General features: G+C 54.4%; 7 protein-coding genes across 7 annotated transcripts; 5 read left to right on the top strand and 2 right to left on the bottom strand.

The window, feature by feature from the left end:
• Positions 1-1046: 1046 nt before the first annotated feature.
• On the top strand, positions 1047-1394 carry MFIFM68171_00776 (uncharacterized protein; the record flags this gene model as incomplete). Its single annotated transcript, XM_071056198.1, has 1 exon — positions 1047-1394. The coding sequence occupies one exon, from the start codon at positions 1047-1049 to the stop codon at positions 1392-1394; it is 348 nt and encodes a 115-aa protein (XP_070912299.1).
• A 1115-nt stretch (positions 1395-2509) lies between these two features.
• Positions 2510-4065, top strand: MFIFM68171_00775 (Rhodopsin domain-containing protein; the record flags this gene model as incomplete). The annotated part of the gene is made up of 6 exons (XM_071056197.1): positions 2510-2705; positions 2768-2824; positions 2887-2951; positions 3011-3393; positions 3460-3558; positions 3633-4065. 6 exons carry the CDS (start codon positions 2510-2512, stop codon positions 4063-4065), a joined length of 1233 nt encoding a protein of 410 aa, XP_070912298.1.
• A 494-nt stretch (positions 4066-4559) lies between these two features.
• Positions 4560-5299, top strand: MFIFM68171_00774 (Protein disulfide oxidoreductase domain protein; the record flags this gene model as incomplete). The annotated part of the gene is made up of 2 exons (XM_071056196.1): positions 4560-4686; positions 4785-5299. The coding sequence occupies 2 exons, from the start codon at positions 4560-4562 to the stop codon at positions 5297-5299; spliced, it is 642 nt and encodes a 213-aa protein (XP_070912297.1).
• Positions 5300-5616: 317 nt separating this feature from the next.
• Positions 5617-6695, bottom strand: COX24 (mitochondrial 37S ribosomal protein mS38; the record flags this gene model as incomplete). Its single annotated transcript, XM_071056195.1, has 2 exons — positions 5617-6317; positions 6383-6695. 2 exons carry the CDS (start codon positions 6693-6695, stop codon positions 5617-5619), a joined length of 1014 nt encoding a protein of 337 aa, XP_070912296.1.
• Positions 6696-7987: 1292 nt separating this feature from the next.
• Positions 7988-9460, top strand: MFIFM68171_00772 (NAD-dependent epimerase/dehydratase domain-containing protein; the record flags this gene model as incomplete). Its single annotated transcript, XM_071056194.1, has 6 exons — positions 7988-8007; positions 8071-8084; positions 8134-8349; positions 8418-8545; positions 8617-9126; positions 9281-9460. 6 exons carry the CDS (start codon positions 7988-7990, stop codon positions 9458-9460), a joined length of 1068 nt encoding a protein of 355 aa, XP_070912295.1.
• An 80-nt stretch (positions 9461-9540) lies between these two features.
• MFIFM68171_00771 (Raffinose synthase Sip1) lies at positions 9541-12401 on the bottom strand (the record flags this gene model as incomplete). The annotated part of the gene is made up of 5 exons (XM_071056193.1): positions 9541-9758; positions 9826-11235; positions 11290-11482; positions 11539-11737; positions 11830-12401. 5 exons carry the CDS (start codon positions 12399-12401, stop codon positions 9541-9543), a joined length of 2592 nt encoding a protein of 863 aa, XP_070912294.1.
• Positions 12402-13280: 879 nt separating this feature from the next.
• Positions 13281-14978, top strand: MAS1 (Mitochondrial-processing peptidase subunit beta; the record flags this gene model as incomplete). Its single annotated transcript, XM_071056192.1, has 5 exons — positions 13281-13430; positions 13494-13619; positions 13700-13777; positions 13832-14517; positions 14591-14978. 5 exons carry the CDS (start codon positions 13281-13283, stop codon positions 14976-14978), a joined length of 1428 nt encoding a protein of 475 aa, XP_070912293.1.
• Between the last annotated feature and the right edge of the window lie 678 nt (positions 14979-15656).

Genomic DNA, 15656 nt, shown 5'->3' with positions numbered 1-15656 from the left:
GTCGCGCCGTCTCGCTGTATGTCGATGGGCGTGGGCTTAGAGAGCCAAAGTGCTAGTGACGTATCTGTTGCTGTTGGTATTTCTACTGGCCGCGGGGCAGGTTTGTAAGCGCAGGGGATATTGCACTAGGAGTAGCGCCGTCACCGAGTACTACTTGAGAATAACGGGGGTCAAGCTGTGCCGTCACCCTTTTGGACACTGCCCGTGTCAGTCCAAAGGATTCCAGCTGTAACGTATGCGACGACGATTACAGGGGAGAGAGGGAGATTAGATCTATCCTAGGTGGTGATGAAGTCGGTTTTGGATAGGGGTATAGGCCATTCTAGTGATTCCCTACGGTAGACCGCTAAGGATGGCGTTGCCTAATGATATTTAGGTGGTTTGAGGCCCAGTGGCGCTTGGAGATAAGTAGATTGTCTATTTAACAGTTGAGTTGGTGTAGTTTGTGCTTCCCAGTCTTGAAAATAGGTCCGGTTTCTCATACATTCCTTAGTGAACTATAACCGCAATATGAATTCCCATTGGCCCCCGTTGTTTGGATTGGATTGGAACTGACGTGATTACCTCAAAGAGGTTGCGGATCATGGAAGTGTGAGGCTTTGTACCCTGCTCCTAGAGCAATAATGACACTCCATTGGTAGGTCCTGACTACTGATTCCTTTTTGTAAACCCAGTTTTTGACCCTTGTGTTTCAATCCCACACAATTCCTTTTGATGAGAGTATTGTTCAATGTTACAAGTTGTGTCATTGATAGCGGTAATGCGCCATTCACAATAGGCATTGTCGTGACCGTTTAGTTGTCAATGCTTTGTTACAGCGCATCTTTGTCTGGCGTTTATATATGTAGGGTAGATGTGCATCACAACCATCACCCTATTCTCTCATCTAGAGCAATTTCAGCGTAGAACAGCCCCTTGGAGAGCCATTCGCCGCCACTTCTTTTCACTGGATATCCTACAGTGCGGGTGAAGAGGTGTGCAGTCACCGTCACGGTGCCTGTGTAAAGAGAAAGAGTAAGTCCGCTTACACACTGTTCAAGCCCGTCATGCGTAGCATCGCTGACATCAAGGCATGGCAGGAGATGCAGGTCCTGATCATAGGTGTGTGGCTCTCAAAGTTGTTGTTCTGGCCTGGTAAAACGGAGGGGAACAACCTGTTCAACAATTTGAAGTCAGAGGGATACTTTGGCTTGGATCTGACGCCTACGGTAGAAGAGCACTGCTCAGATGACGAAGCAGAGTATGACTACTGTGACAATGACGACAATGACAGCGATGACGGCGATGATGATGAATACTTGTGCATAGGCCAGCAGTTGAGAAATGGATCTAGGAATAGGGTCTATGGTGAGTCCAGCCGCCAGATTCGGAGTCATCGGGCATACCTGTACTAAACATCGGAGTGATTATGGCCTGAATCTAAATGATTGCATGGTGCGGTTACAGTAAACACGATCGTTGAGTTCTCTTATGTAGTGTAAGCTATACACTAGACACTCATGAAATGCTTTGTTTATGTCTTCATAACCTTTTTCTTGATCTGGGCCAGACTCAGGGGTTAGTCAACCAGTTTTTGACCTCTCCATTCAAGCATCGCCCATTAGATAGCTAAATGCCACTGCTTTTGTTTCAGTAGGGGTATAACGCGTAGTAAACGCTTGGGGGAAAATTTACTTGTCAACTCTCCTAGCGAGCATCCCCTAGACCAAGATGGAACTTCGAGCCCCGATCATGAGGACCTCTGGCTGCCGTGCTGCAATGTGACACAAAAGACAAGTTATGGGGTTGTCCGCCCCTCTATTTGCCTCTGTTGCATAATGTATCTCTGAACGACAAGAGTGCTCTATCGTTTCGTGTGGGATGAGTGAAAGTAAACACGGGAGATAGTTGCACCGAGGCGTGCATATCTTTGCTCGTGTCCTGCCGCATTTGAGACAGGGTAGTAGCGTGAAAGTGTGGGTTGCAGTAGCTTCCGTCTCGGCTGTAGTTCAGCTGTAGGATGGTGTCCGGCTTATTGTTCACTCCATGCTTCCAGCTTTAGTCGTGAGAGAACGCCGCTGCGCCGCATGGAACGTGGTCAGTTAATATGTGGGATTCAATACATCTCTTCGGTGGTTTCTTCCCATACAACTAGGCGAACTGTACGGCTTTCTTCGTAGCAGGACCGTGCCGCGCTGATGCTCTGGCTGAGACTGCACAAACGTCCCTAAGCATTCACTGGCTCTAAGCTCTCTACATAGCCAAGACGGATGTCCATATCCCGCCTCAACAACCCAGGCAAAGGTCTTTTTGTGAATCCAACTCCGGTACATAATAGCCGAGCACCAGAGCGTAGTAGATGCACCCTGCTTGGCCGGCCCCATGGCTGGGTCGGAAGCGCGGCGGCGGTGGCAGTGGTATGGATGACACTCTCTTACTTTATATACCTTAACCCCTAGTTGTACATCTCACTGCTCAAGTCGTATGCCGAATCTCAGTTTCCAGAACTGGGACCTCGGTATAGGGCACGATGAGTCTCTCAACAGGGCTAGATTTTTGCGCCTTGCCGGCCCAGATACCACCCGAAGGCCAGGTATCGGATTTCGATGATCGGTCGAATATGCCTTCAATCATCATTGCCGTCTGCGTCGTTATGATGTCGTCGGCAGTCTTCCTAACGGCCGGAAGACTGTTTGCAAATAGGAGTCAGCTAGCGTGGAGCGACTGTAAGTCTCGATATTAGCCTCGTTATTAACGTGAGAGCCCTCAGCTAAGACCGAAATGGTAGATTTATCGCTGGTAGCCCTCATATGTGCCCTTGCTGAGGGGAGTCTCATGCTGTCTCGTAAGAGCCCTGACCGCCTAGACCAATTCTCTCTTTACTAACGACGATCGTGTGGCTGCTAGAACTTCACGTTGCCCGCCACCAGTGGAATGTACGGGGCTGCTGGATTCTCGGGGGCTACGTGAAAGTGAGCATCTAGCCCAAATCAACCGTTTGCTTCCGCGCTCACACCAGGGCGCACGACAGATCATCATTGTCCGGTCCATGTTCATGACAACGTCCCTACACTCCGCCAAAGCATCCATTTTCGTGCTCCTATCCCAGATCTTTACCATCCGACACCATATGAAGCTCGCGATCTGGGCCGGGTTGGTCGCAACCGTCCTTCTGTATCTGATGAACATCATTATCATTCTCTGCTACTTCACCCCGAGCCCCGGACAGACGTGGGATGACGTGGTGTTGAGCGGCAAGGTGGACGGCAGCCTGGCCTGGACTGTTGCTTCATCTGTTCTTAACCTCGTGCTGAATCTCTACATCTTCTTCCTGCCATTGCCCATCATCGCCAGGCTTAGTTGGCCGTTAGAAAAACGGCTCAAGGTTGTGGCACTATTCTCAACGGCCTTCTTGTAAGTGAGAGACCACCGCACCTCTTGCCCATTGGGCGAGATGACTGCTGACAAGTCTCGGCGCAGAGCTGTCGTCGCCAACGCCGTGTCTCTTGTGTACAGAATATTCAACATGAGTAACTCGTCGGACAGAACGTGGAAGGTTGCCGCCATGATGCTCTGCATGTAAGTACCTGGCTCACAAGGGCTTGAACGAGCTCCCTACCTTAGTCTAGCTGGCTGACTCTGCTCTTCCCAAGTCTTGTCGAGATGCATGTAACAATCATTGTTGGCTCGGTGCCCGGCTTCTCCAAGTTCTGGCGGGTCTACGTTGCCCGCTGGGCACCGATTAAGACGCTGCGTTCTCAGCTGTATGGCAGCGGCCGAGCGACGCTCAGCAGGCCGGCCTCACAAATCAACAACACAAGGAACAAGCCGAGAACAGGGCGGGAAGATGGTCCAGCCCAACACCGGTATTTGGAGCTCAATGACTCATGGCTTATGAAGAGCAATGCGACCGTGGAGATAACGGCCAACGGCACTCTTGGGATACAACCATCGACAATGGTCGGCATTATCCGGACAGCGGATGTTGAGCAAGCGTCTTCGGAGTTGCCCCCGGAGAATGTAGCGGCTGGGCATGGAATTGCTGGAGGGGTTATTCACGACCAGCAGAAACTGGTGTGCCGGTGACGGCTAACTCGGAGGGGTGAACCTACGTTACCTGTTGGTAAGACGAAGCTGGGATTCAGGTTCAATTCCCATCCAGAATAGAAGATGCTGACCTGTAAATTGTAAGGCCAGACCGGGACGTAAAAGTGCCATACATACACTTACGTACTGGCCAGTATAAAATAAAGGAATGCCGCAAAGCCGATGATGTCGATTCCGGAGCTGCCCCTCTTTCACCCCACCTCGGGATGCTGTCGCTCTGCAAGCTGCAAGCTGCAAGCTGCAACGGGTCACATCATTGCAAACTGCTGTGTCGAGCTGCCACTCTTTCCAATTTTTTTTTTTTTTTTTTTTTTTTTTTTTTTTTGGGTAGCTGGGGTAGATATAAGCGCTGCCCAGCTTCGGTCGTCTGATTCCGGCCTCATCCCATCCCTTTCCTCCTCCAATATTGACAAACTCCCCATCATCATCTTCCTTCATCCCATCCAACCCACCCAAGAACAACACAACCCAACATGGCTCTCCCACCGAAATTCAAAGGGCACCGTCTCCTCTTCACCGACGCCTCCTCGTCCTCCCCATCCAATGAGCCCCTCCACACGCTCGATATTTACCTCGACTACGTCTGCCCCTTCTCAGCCAGTAACGTTCCCGCATCCCTTCGCTCCCCATCCCTCTCCATACCTCTCCTCCATCTCCGGTAACTAACACCTGCACCTCACACCTCCTCCCCGGGACAGAAATATTCCGAACCCTCACGCAGCACGTCATCCCGCACATCCGCTCGTCCCCGACGCTCGCGCCGCGCGTCCAGCTCATCTTCCGCCAGCAGATCCAGCCGTGGCACCCGTCGTCGACGCTGGTCCACGAGGCCGCCCTAGCAGTGCAGCGCCTGGCCCCGCAGAAGTTCTGGGACTTCTCAACGGCCCTGTTCGAGCAGCAGGCCGCGTACTTTGACGAGGCGGTGCTCGACGAGCCCCGGAACCAGACGTACAAGCGGCTGGCCGAGCTGGCCCAGACAAGCGCCGGGCTGGACGCGGGGGAGGTCTACAAGCTCCTGGAGATCAAGGGCGGAGATGCGCGGAACCAGGGGAACGCGGTGACGGCTGACGTCAAAGTCATCACCAAGATGGCGAGGCTGGTTGGGGTGCACGTCACGCCGACAGTGGTATTCAACGGGGTGGTGGCGGGGGAGATTAGTAGCGGGATGACAGCGGAGCAGTGGGTTGAGTGGTTGGGAAAGAACATCGTTTGAACAGAAAAGGAGCCCAGGAGAAGCAAACATTTTCTGCTATTTCTCCCTATCAGGAACCTAGTTAAGGTACCTAGTTCTCTCCCCCTCTCACACACTCTCACTCTCCCTCTCTTTCCCCCATCTATGCGCGATTATGGCCTAGGTGAAAAGCAGGACAAGAATGCAGACGGGAAAAAGACTTGTAAACCCAGAGCCAATTCTCATGCGGTGATGCAGCGGTACACCTTGACACCAGAGACTCTAGACAAGACAAAACGGAAAAAAGAAAAAGGGGTAGTGGGGATATTTACACACAAGGGGCCGACAGCCAGCTCCCTCTACAAACGATCCAGCTTCCGCCGAATGTTTCTCGTCTTTCTCATCAGCTTCTTGTACTTCTTCTTCTTCATCCGGAGCTTGCGTTGCCGGCGCACGCTGATGGCCTGCATGGTGCGGCCCTGCTGCCGACGCGCCTCATCGTACCGAAGCTGGCGCTGCGCCAGGCGCTCCAGGAACGACCGTGGCTGAGGCTCCACGTCCTCGACCAGCTCCGGACTGTGCGCCTCCACCTTGTACTGTCCGTTGCCGTCGATTGTCTCCTCGATCGTAACCATGGCCTTGTAGATGCGCGTCTGCGGTTCTCTCTCGGTCGCCTCCTCGGCCATGGCGTTGTTGGCCGACTCAGCGTCGGTCTCGGCGAGTGGTTCCGGCGCGGGAGGCGGGGTGAACGGCAGGAAGTGGCCCGACATCGAGTCCAATTGCAGATAGACGTTGGTCTCGGTTCCATCTTGGTGCTTCAGGTTGAGCTTTACCGTTCCATCCTCGGCATCCTGGACCTCCTGCCGCCCGTCGTTCATCTTGGATAGGGGCTCATCTAGAGTATGCACCGTCTGTGATAGCGTCGAAATGACATCGGCCATTTTGTGCCTGCGAGACTGGGCAAAAATCTCGGCAAAGGCATCTTCAGAGACGGTCTTTGGCAGGAGCTGCGTGACCGAGATGGGCCGGTGCAGGGCAAAGAAGGTGGATAGGGCGAGGGCTTGGACGGGTCAGCAACTAGGTTCAGAACCTACACAGCGTAATCAAGGAGGCCCCAAGACATACCTTCGTTCTTGATATGCCTAGTGCTGGGAACACTGGGAAGTTGAGGTACCGGCTCCTTCGCCTTTCTCTTGCGCTTCTCTCCCGTGGTCTTTGACTCTTCTGCGGGGACCGATGGCCGAGAGGTATAATCTCTGGACCCGTCGTCCGGGCTCGATGGTTTTGACGACGAATAGCGACGCTGGTGGACGCCAGCAGGTCTGTATGGCAGACTGTAGGCGACGGCGGCGCGCGGGACGGCTGATGCCACGGACGAGGCGGCTGGCGACTGAGGTGCTGCAGCGGCGACAACTCGCCTCACTGATGAGTTCAGCATGGTGAGTGATGGCCAGCTCCTAGCGGAGCAGCACAGGATGGACTTTTCGCTATGCAATTGAACTAGGTTCGCGGAGCGGAGCGGTGAGGTGCTTTGCGGCCCGCTAAGACGGGGTGCGAGACTCGAGAGGGCGTGTGGTGTTGAAGGACCAAGGCACCCGGTTCGACGCCTGCCAAAGTTCGCCTTGGTTGAAAGCCCTGTTGGCCGTTTCCGCTGGCGCTAAAAATGATCGCCTGAGGCTCGGCTGAAGGTACGTACTGCTGGTCTGTGCTTCTGCCGATTCAGGCCTTTCGCCTCGGGCCGATCAGTCTGTGCACTGTACGCAGTAAAGACGAACGAGAGACAACATTCAGCTGGAGCAATGGAGAGAAGTCAGAAAGGCCACAACATAAATAATGGTCCCTTTATCCCTCTGACTCCTCCGTGAGAAAACGGCGGCCTCATCACGTGGGATGTATTGCGGAGCATCCATGCTACACTCAGACGCCGACTCCGCTGCAGTTGCGCGATCGCCAAGAGAAACTGCCCGCGCCGATATGTATGCACCGCCGACCCCTCCTTTTTGCCTAGCCGACTACTGGCACTTTGAGGCCCTCCGGATATGCAGTATTTTGCATAGAGCGATGAAGGGGCTGAGTACTACTGTTTACCATTACAGCCCGGAGACTCCTGCCTCTCATAAGCAAGAGTGACGGCAGAGCAGCTTATCTTCAGAATTCCAGATTAGGAAAACGGCGACGGCTTTCAGGTGGCCAACTTTGTCGGTCACCGCGCCGGAAAACGCCTCGCTAGCCCCGCCATCCAATACGGCGCAGACGCCGCCAGAGCCCAGCCATTTGACTCCACCTGGGATATGCTCTTGGGAACGAATGATCTTCTCGGTCGAGAACCATGCGTCGCTGAACGGTCTCGGGTTCTATACTCCCCAGGCCTCCTGATCACCCCTTCCGCTGAGGCATTAATAGCTTGACTAGTAGACACAAGTCTCTATTTGTATTGTAGTTAGAATCGGTACTTACCGTAAATTGGGAATGTCTGTTGCCGGGTTTGCTTAGCCAAACCACCGCCTTCCCCGCATGACATCATCCCTGGGTGCATGCGACTGTGGGGAACCACACCACGAGTCGCTCTTGAGTCGCTCTCGATGCTTGCCAACAGAGAGGTACCACTGAATGGCTGTTGTTCTCATCGCTACGAGCCGAATCTCATAATTCAGTCATTGATACTCACTGGGGTTGTGTTTCTCCTTGACAAACTAAGCTCTTCTCGTCGCGATATTAGTTTTTGTAAGAATGCTACCCAAGATCCTCGTGTAAGTCTTTGACGCCCCGGAGTGAGGTAGATATTGATCTAACGTGGTTGTCAATCATGACAGGACGGGCGTGACTGGTATGGCTCGACATTCTTCCTCGACCGTCAACGTACTTACCCATTGAAGGGTACATCGGAGGCGATGCCTTCCACGCTCTGCATGAAGCTCATCCAGATTTTGACTACACGCTACTTGTGCGTAGCAAGGACCGGGAAGAACAAGTCCGCAAAAAGTATCTCAATGCCGACAACATCAGGATTATCCATCCAGGGAACGGCTCCTTAGCCCTGTCTTTGACCGACATCCTCCAGGAGGAGGCTGGGAAGGCGGATATTGTTCTTCGTATGTTGGTCAATTCCGGACGAGACATGATGAAACCGTCAGTTTGAAGGCTAATTGGTAACTTGCAGACACCGCTGGATTCGCCGACGACGTCCCTCAAGCAACAGCCATTCTCAAAGGACTACAAACCTCAGGCCGCCCAGCCGATAACCCAGCATTCTGGATTCACATCAGCGGAACCGGTATATTGCAATGGGTAAGAACAACGCAACCATCACTCTCCAGATATACCCGTATCACTCACCAAAATAAAATTAAAAAAACAAGTACGACCAAACCCACAACCGCCACGGCCAACCTCCCCTCCCCTCAGAGAAATACGACGACCTAGCCGACATCAACCGGATCCTCACCCTTCCGGACCAAGCCAACCATCGCGACGTCGACAAGATTGTCCTCTCCGCCAACAACAGTAACAACAACGGAGCCATCAAAACCGCCATCGTCGCTCCACCTACAATCTACGGCTTCGGCCGCGGCCCGCTCAACACAATCAGCCAACAAATCCCTTCCCTAACACGTTTCATCCTGGCACACGGCTACGCCCCCATCGTCGGCACCGGCAAAACCGAATGGGACCACATCCACATACACGACGTGAGCTCCCTCGTGGTATCGCTCATCGATGCAGTGCTAGACCCTACGTTCAGGGAGAACCCCGAGGTATTCGGTGAGAGAGCATACTACTTCTGCGAGAGCGGGACGCACGTCTGGGGTGAGGTGGCAGCGAAGATTGGGGCCGAGGCAGTTAAGCAGGGTTTGTTGAAGGAGGTTATGGTACGTACTACTCATACTTATCTACTAGGGTTGTTGATCAGGGCGAAGGTCATGAACACTGGGGCTGTGAACAGAGACAATTTGTTCCCTGAAAGCCCCCCATGGAAATTGTCAAAAGAGAGAAGAATGTGGCTGACATGATTCGTTTATCAAGTCTAAGGAGGTGCAGGAGGGCGATGTCGCCGGAGAAACGTGGGGGGCTAACTCAAAGTGCGTTGCGTCAAGGGCAAGGAAATATCTCGGTTGGGAACCGCAGGGGCCCAAATTTGAAGAGGAGTTTCCAGGAATTGTAGAGTTTGAGGGGAAGAGAATGGGATGTAAAAAGATCCCCTGACCAAAATGGTGGATAGGAAGGTTTTATGGAGCCATGAGATGCCAGTATGGCATTGACAAGAATGCAAGATGGCACCACTGTCACTTCCTCTCCATCGCAAAGTAAACCTTCACCTGGACCTCGTTCGCCCATCCACTTTCAAGACCCATCTCTCTCCACGCCGTTTCGATATCCACGTTGAGCAGATGGCGATCGCCTTCGTTCACGGAGACAGTGTGAGGAGGGATAGGTTGCCCCTGGATGGTCACCATAAAATCATCCTCTACTGACAGCTCGGGAAGGCTCGAAACGTAGATGCCTATATCGACGATATCAGCAACAAAGCAAAGTATGGGAACTCGATACAACTATAAATTGCAACTCACCCAGCACCCCCAAAGCCTTCAGGTTCGTATCAATCAGCATGCGCCCATTCTCACGAAGGTCAAACACCGTGCTCAAGACGGCCGCGCAGCCCGTCATCTTGCCCACGAGCCCTAAACTCGCAAGCAGCACCTCCCCTCTCGTGCGCGACGTGAACGCCGCCAGCGGGAAGGCGCATAGGATATCAAACCCACGCGCAGGAAGTGAGACGGTGAGCAACGACGCCGGCGCGCCCGCCGCCAGTGGTGGCGTCACCTTCCCGCTCACGTGCGACCTCACGACGTACCTCGCCGACGACACCACGCCGGGAAACCTTGCAAGGGGGATGAGCTCGGTCAGCGCCTTCGACATCGAGACGTTGAACACCCCCACGATCGACGCGCCGCTTTCCGCCCGCCCGTGGTACGCGCCGATTTTGAGCAGCGCCGGGTCCTCGTACGCGTTATACACGTCCATGGTCCGGCCCAGCACGCTCGGGCGGAAGATGACAGTCCTTCCGCGCGGCGTGACGCCCGTCATCTGCTTGATGAGGCCGACGTCGTGCTGCCCGGGGACGTCGGTGATGTAGATCGGCCCGCCGCTGACGCAACGCGCCGCGGCGTGGAAGCCGGCGTACTCGCGCGCCCCCGTCTGGAACATGTCCCAGTCCGGGAGGACGTTGAGGTGCTGCGTGAGCAGGGCGTTGTGGCCGTTGGCCCAGACATGCCAGGGGTGCGAGGCAGGCTCCAGAGGGAAGAAGTCGTCTGAGTTGCGGTAGACGACCGGGGGCCGGTTGTGCGGGAGCTGCGAGTGGAAGAGGATCTGCGGCGCTTGGGACATGCACGATATGACTCGGCCGCTAAAGTGTCGGAGGGAGGAAAGTGTCCAGGCGTCGAGGTACGTGTTGGTTAGCTCGCGCCGGACTTGCGGGGAGACCCATGTGTCCAGCATGTATTGGGCGTCGGTCTTGACGCCGTCGATGCCGCAGGACGTGAGAAAGCGATAAAAGTCGTCGTAGAACCTTTGGGTGTCGTCGTTGGCCACTATCGTCATTTTCCCGCCCGTTGGGAGGTGGCGGCGCTCCCCGTCCTCACGGATGACCTCGACCGTTTTGTACCTCTTGGTCAGTGGTCCTCCGGGCGCGAGGCCGGCCCAGTAACCAAGAAGAGCGTGCCAGACGGCAATGTATTGGATGTTCTTGTGTTTCGAGCGGATATCGGACACTAACGCTTTGAGACCCCTTGGAAAAGCCTTCGGTTCGGCCTCGAAATCATTCCAGCCGTGCTGCCACTGGCCATCTCCCGTGTAATCTATGTCTTGCCAGTTATCATCTATGATTAGACTCGAGATGTTGATGTTTTTTTCGGCCAGCGTGTCCACTGCCTTCAAAACCTTTTCTTCCGTCAATTGCTGGCCCAGGGCGTTCCAAGTACCTAGTAGGCCGGTCAGGCTGCTATTAAACAATTAAGATAAGACTTCGCACTCACAATATCCCAAGCCGTCATACCAGTTCTCATACCATTCTGGTTTCACATCGACCGATCCTCCCCCTTCACGGGCATTGGCTGCCATGACAAGTGTACGGGCATGATACATGACAGCGGCGACCGCACTCTCGAAGTGGTCACCGACAGCCACCAGGACAGTGCCAGTGGCATCATGCGCATCATCGTTCCGGATCTATCCCGGGTTCAGACCGAGCGGTAAACAGCGTTTAAGGGTCTAGAGGAGCTTACGTGAAGCATCAAACGTCCGGAATCACCACTGCGGAGGAGGGTTATAACGCCATCTACGCCACTGATACCAAGGAACACTAGGTGTTTTCCGTGCGGGGAGAGGAACGAGCAGAGTAGAGCCTCTTTATCCAGTTCGAACGATGACTTCCCATGCCTTGGAGCCAGCCAGGGTGTCCACGGTCTGACCAAAGCGAACCATCTGCAGTGTGGTCAGTAGTGAGGCGACCGGTACGGAGAGGCTCAGAAGGAACGAACTGGGTGAAGCTTATTGTTGAGCAACTGGCTACTTACCTGAGGAAACGACCCCATGGGATACCGATGGGAACTTCAGCATACGCTGACTCGTCATCCTTTGCGCCATCCACCGCTGCCTCGATAGACCAAAGCCGAGTTCCGGGGCTTTGGCTCAAGTGGCTCTTCAATTTCAGGTCTGGGTTTAGATGCTGAATCAAGTCTGGCAAGCCGTCGGGGTCATCTTTCCCAGTCAGCTCCTGGTCGATCACCACAATACCGTCACCCAAGCCTTGCTCATCGCGAATCCAACGCCAGGGATGATCAGGTCCTTCTCGGAATTTGATAGTGAAGCTCAAGAGGGACTGTACTGTCAGGCTTGCTGTGAAGTAGAGTCTCGCGTTTGTCCTATCGGCTGCGTCCAAGGCTGGCCGGTGGGCGTCCAGCTCATCCGGGAGCAATTCAGTTTCGACCCAGTTCCCTCCGCTGTCGCTCGAGTGCCAGAGTGACAGCTGCCATTGGGCCGTAGCCGATTCAACGGAAACTTCAAGGACAGCGTGGAATGCGGCAATCGAATCACCCAGCTTTGTGACCTGCCCCAGAGGCGGGTATGTCGCAATGAGGGGCCCCATCTCCGATGAGGGGCAGTAGTAAACGGGTCTTGATCTAAAACCGACGGGCACCGCGGAACTGAGGAATGCTTTCTCTAAGAGGTTGAATTAAGATTGAACTCACCACCTCCATACCCAGCAAACAGCGCCGTAACTAGCTGGAGACAGGCCAGTACAACCCGGAAGCCAATTGGTGGAACATCCTGCATATGTACCAGTAGTCGATGCTGCAGTGAAAAAGATAACTGCAGGAAACCTTGGCAATCCACTGATCAATAAGCTGAAGTCGTTGTTGACTTGCAGGTGATCACATCTAGTCGAGTTTAAAAAAACATCGGGAACGAGATAAGCCGCTTAGGTAGATAGCCAGCCACTACCTCACATGGACTCTTCGTAGCTCCTGCATCCATGAGCCCTACAGCCGGGCGAGAACATGACGGCAATACCAATACCAATACCATGCGGTGACACCAGCCGCGGGCAGGTAGCGTATCCCAATTTGATAGTAGCACGGCCGCCTCTCCTTTCAAAGGGAGCCGGCAAGTACCTTATCCAGCTCCCAACTGAAACAAAAGCCCGTTTAAGTGGAAATCACAGCTTCGCACTGCTCAAAGCTCCGAATCTGAAAAAAAACAGTGGGGAAGCGGCCAGCCGCAGCGAATCCTAGCGGCTCAATTTCCAAAAATGCCAAGAAGAGTGTGCCCGGCAGGCAGTGGCTCTACCACGTGACAGGAGCTCTCTTCCGGAGCAGCAGTGTTTGGCCCGGGCGTTCCCGAGCTTTGCCTTGGAAGTGAGGCAAAATTATCGCTGCATACCGTAGTTTTTTGAAGCGAGGTCGTCACAAACCTTTCCTTCAAACCGCTCATTTCCACACCCCCCCTCCTTCACCCATCCACCTCCATGGCGTCCCGGAGACTCGCTCTGAACCTCGCGCAGGGCCTGCGAGGCCGCGCTGGAGGTCTTTCTGTGCCGTTCAGGCGAGGTCTCGCCACTCCGCACCACTCGCCCGCCATCAAGACCGAGACCACAACACTCAAGAATGGCCTGACCGTGAGCTCCCGCCAGCCCAATTGCTCCTCTGCCGCTCATCCCTGACCCCAATCGCTTTTGCAGGTTGCGACCCAGTACTCTCCCTATGCCCAGACCTCGACGGTCGGCATGTGGATCGATGCCGGCTCCCGCGCTGAGACCGACGAGACCAACGGCACCGCCCACTTCCTCGAGCATCTCGCCTTCAAGGTACTAGACCTTCTCGCCCCGCCCGCGTCATCGCTCGAGAATGCCGCGACGCCCAGCTGACCATTGCCACTCTTGAACAGGGCACTGCCAACCGGACGCAGCAGCAATTGGAGCTCGAGATTGAGAACATGGGTGCCCACCTTAACGCCTACACCTCGGTTCGTTCAGGCTCAGAAATTGGGGCTTCAGCCGACTGCTAACTCTGCCCACAGCGTGAGAACACCGTCTACTTCGCCAAGGCCCTCAATGAGGACGTCCCGCGGTGCGTCGACATCCTGCAAGACATTCTTCAGAATTCAAAGCTCGAGGAGGCCGCGATCGAGCGGGAACGCGACGTTATCCTGCGCGAGGCTGAGGAGGTAGAGAAGCAGCTCGAGGAGGTCGTCTTCGACCACCTGCACGCCACAGCCTATCAGAACCAACCGCTAGGTCGCACCATCCTCGGTCCCCGCGAGAACATCCGTGACATTACCCGAACCGAGCTGGTGAACTACATCAAGAACAACTACACTGCTGACCGGATGGTTCTTGTTGGTGCTGGCGGCGTCCCCCACCAGCAGCTCGTCGAGATGGCCGATAAGTACTTCTCCAAGCTGCCGTCCAAAGCTCCCGAGTCTAGCGCCTACCTTCTGTCCAAGAAGAAGCCCGACTTTATCGGCTCCGACGTCCGGATCCGTGACGACACGATCCCCACTGCCAACATTGCCATTGCCGTCGAAGGTGTTAGCTGGAACGACGACGATTACTTTACCGCGCTGGTTACCCAGGCCATTGTCGGCAACTACGACAAGGCGCTCGGCAACGCTCCCCACCAAGGCAGCAAGCTTAGCGGAATTGTCCACAAGAATGACCTTGCGACTAGCTACATGAGCTTCTCTACTAGCTACAGTGATACCGGGTACGTAGGAGATTCCAGCCGCTGCTCGCCCGTCCCCTTCTTGCTACTAGTCGGTACTAACCTGGCCTTGCAGTCTCTGGGGCATCTACCTCGTCACTGACAAGCTCTCGACCGTCGACGACTTGGTGCACTTCGCTCTGCGTGAGTGGTCTCGTCTGTCCGGGAATGTCACCTCGGCCGAGGTCGAGCGCGCCAAGGCCCAGCTTAAGGCCTCCATTCTCCTGTCCCTCGACGGCACCACGGCCGTTGCCGAGGACATTGGCCGACAAATCGTCACAACCGGCCGCCGTATGAGCCCCGGCGAGATCGAGCGCATCATTGACGGCATCACGGAGAAGGACGTTATGGACTTTGCCAACAGGAAACTCTGGGACCAGGATATTGCCATTAGCGCTGTCGGCAGCATTGAGGGTCTTTTTGATTATGCGAGAGTCAGAGCCGATATGAGCAGGAACTTTTAGAAGGGGGAGCAAAAAGTTGGTGGTGAAGGTTCGTAGAGGGAGGCGCCCGGGTTCAGTGTATTATAATCGGTGTTGCATCCAAGCCCAACCCATGAATGTACTGTAGGGGGCGGGGGTAGACATAGAGCAATCGATCTTGTTCCTTTGTACGGATTCGGAATGGGCTTGGGATGCGAAGTGCTTGGCTGTTGCGCAGGCTGGATATCTAGAAAAGTCAACGCCACTTCATGTGTTTTTGGACCACTCTGGAGAAGTAGACTTGTGATCAAACACGGTCGCAGCATGCCGTTACGGCTAAGGTAAGTAAGTAGCGCTGTAGCATCATCGTCTACTCCCCTCCGGTGCCACTTGACGTTACAGATACCCTCCCCCTTTCTTGGGGTCAAGTGGTCAAGTTAACTCGGCTCCCGGTTGCTGACGAGCTAAAAGGTCTACTGGGTGTGGTTGCTGCGGCGCTGAAACCGGTAAACGAGTAAGTTGTGACAAAATTCGCGAATTCCCTAGCCAAGATTTCGTCATTGTCTTATCGTCCTGATGTTTAGAGTATCTGGTTGGTTCTCAAGCGGCGTCTTAAGTCGCCACCCCCTCGGCATAGGGTAATTGATCGGGAAACTCGGTAAATCTTCTCTAGCAACAGATCATATTAGAGTATACGTATAATTCTAGAGTCTCTCAATT

This window comes from Madurella fahalii, assembly GCF_045866475.1.
Source record: "Madurella fahalii IFM 68171 DNA, scaffold_1, whole genome shotgun sequence".
In the NCBI taxonomy this organism is placed as follows: domain Eukaryota; kingdom Fungi; phylum Ascomycota; class Sordariomycetes; order Sordariales; genus Madurella; species Madurella fahalii.
The sequence above is the reverse complement of the archived record's forward strand: the minus strand, read 5'-3'. Positions and strand labels throughout refer to the sequence as shown.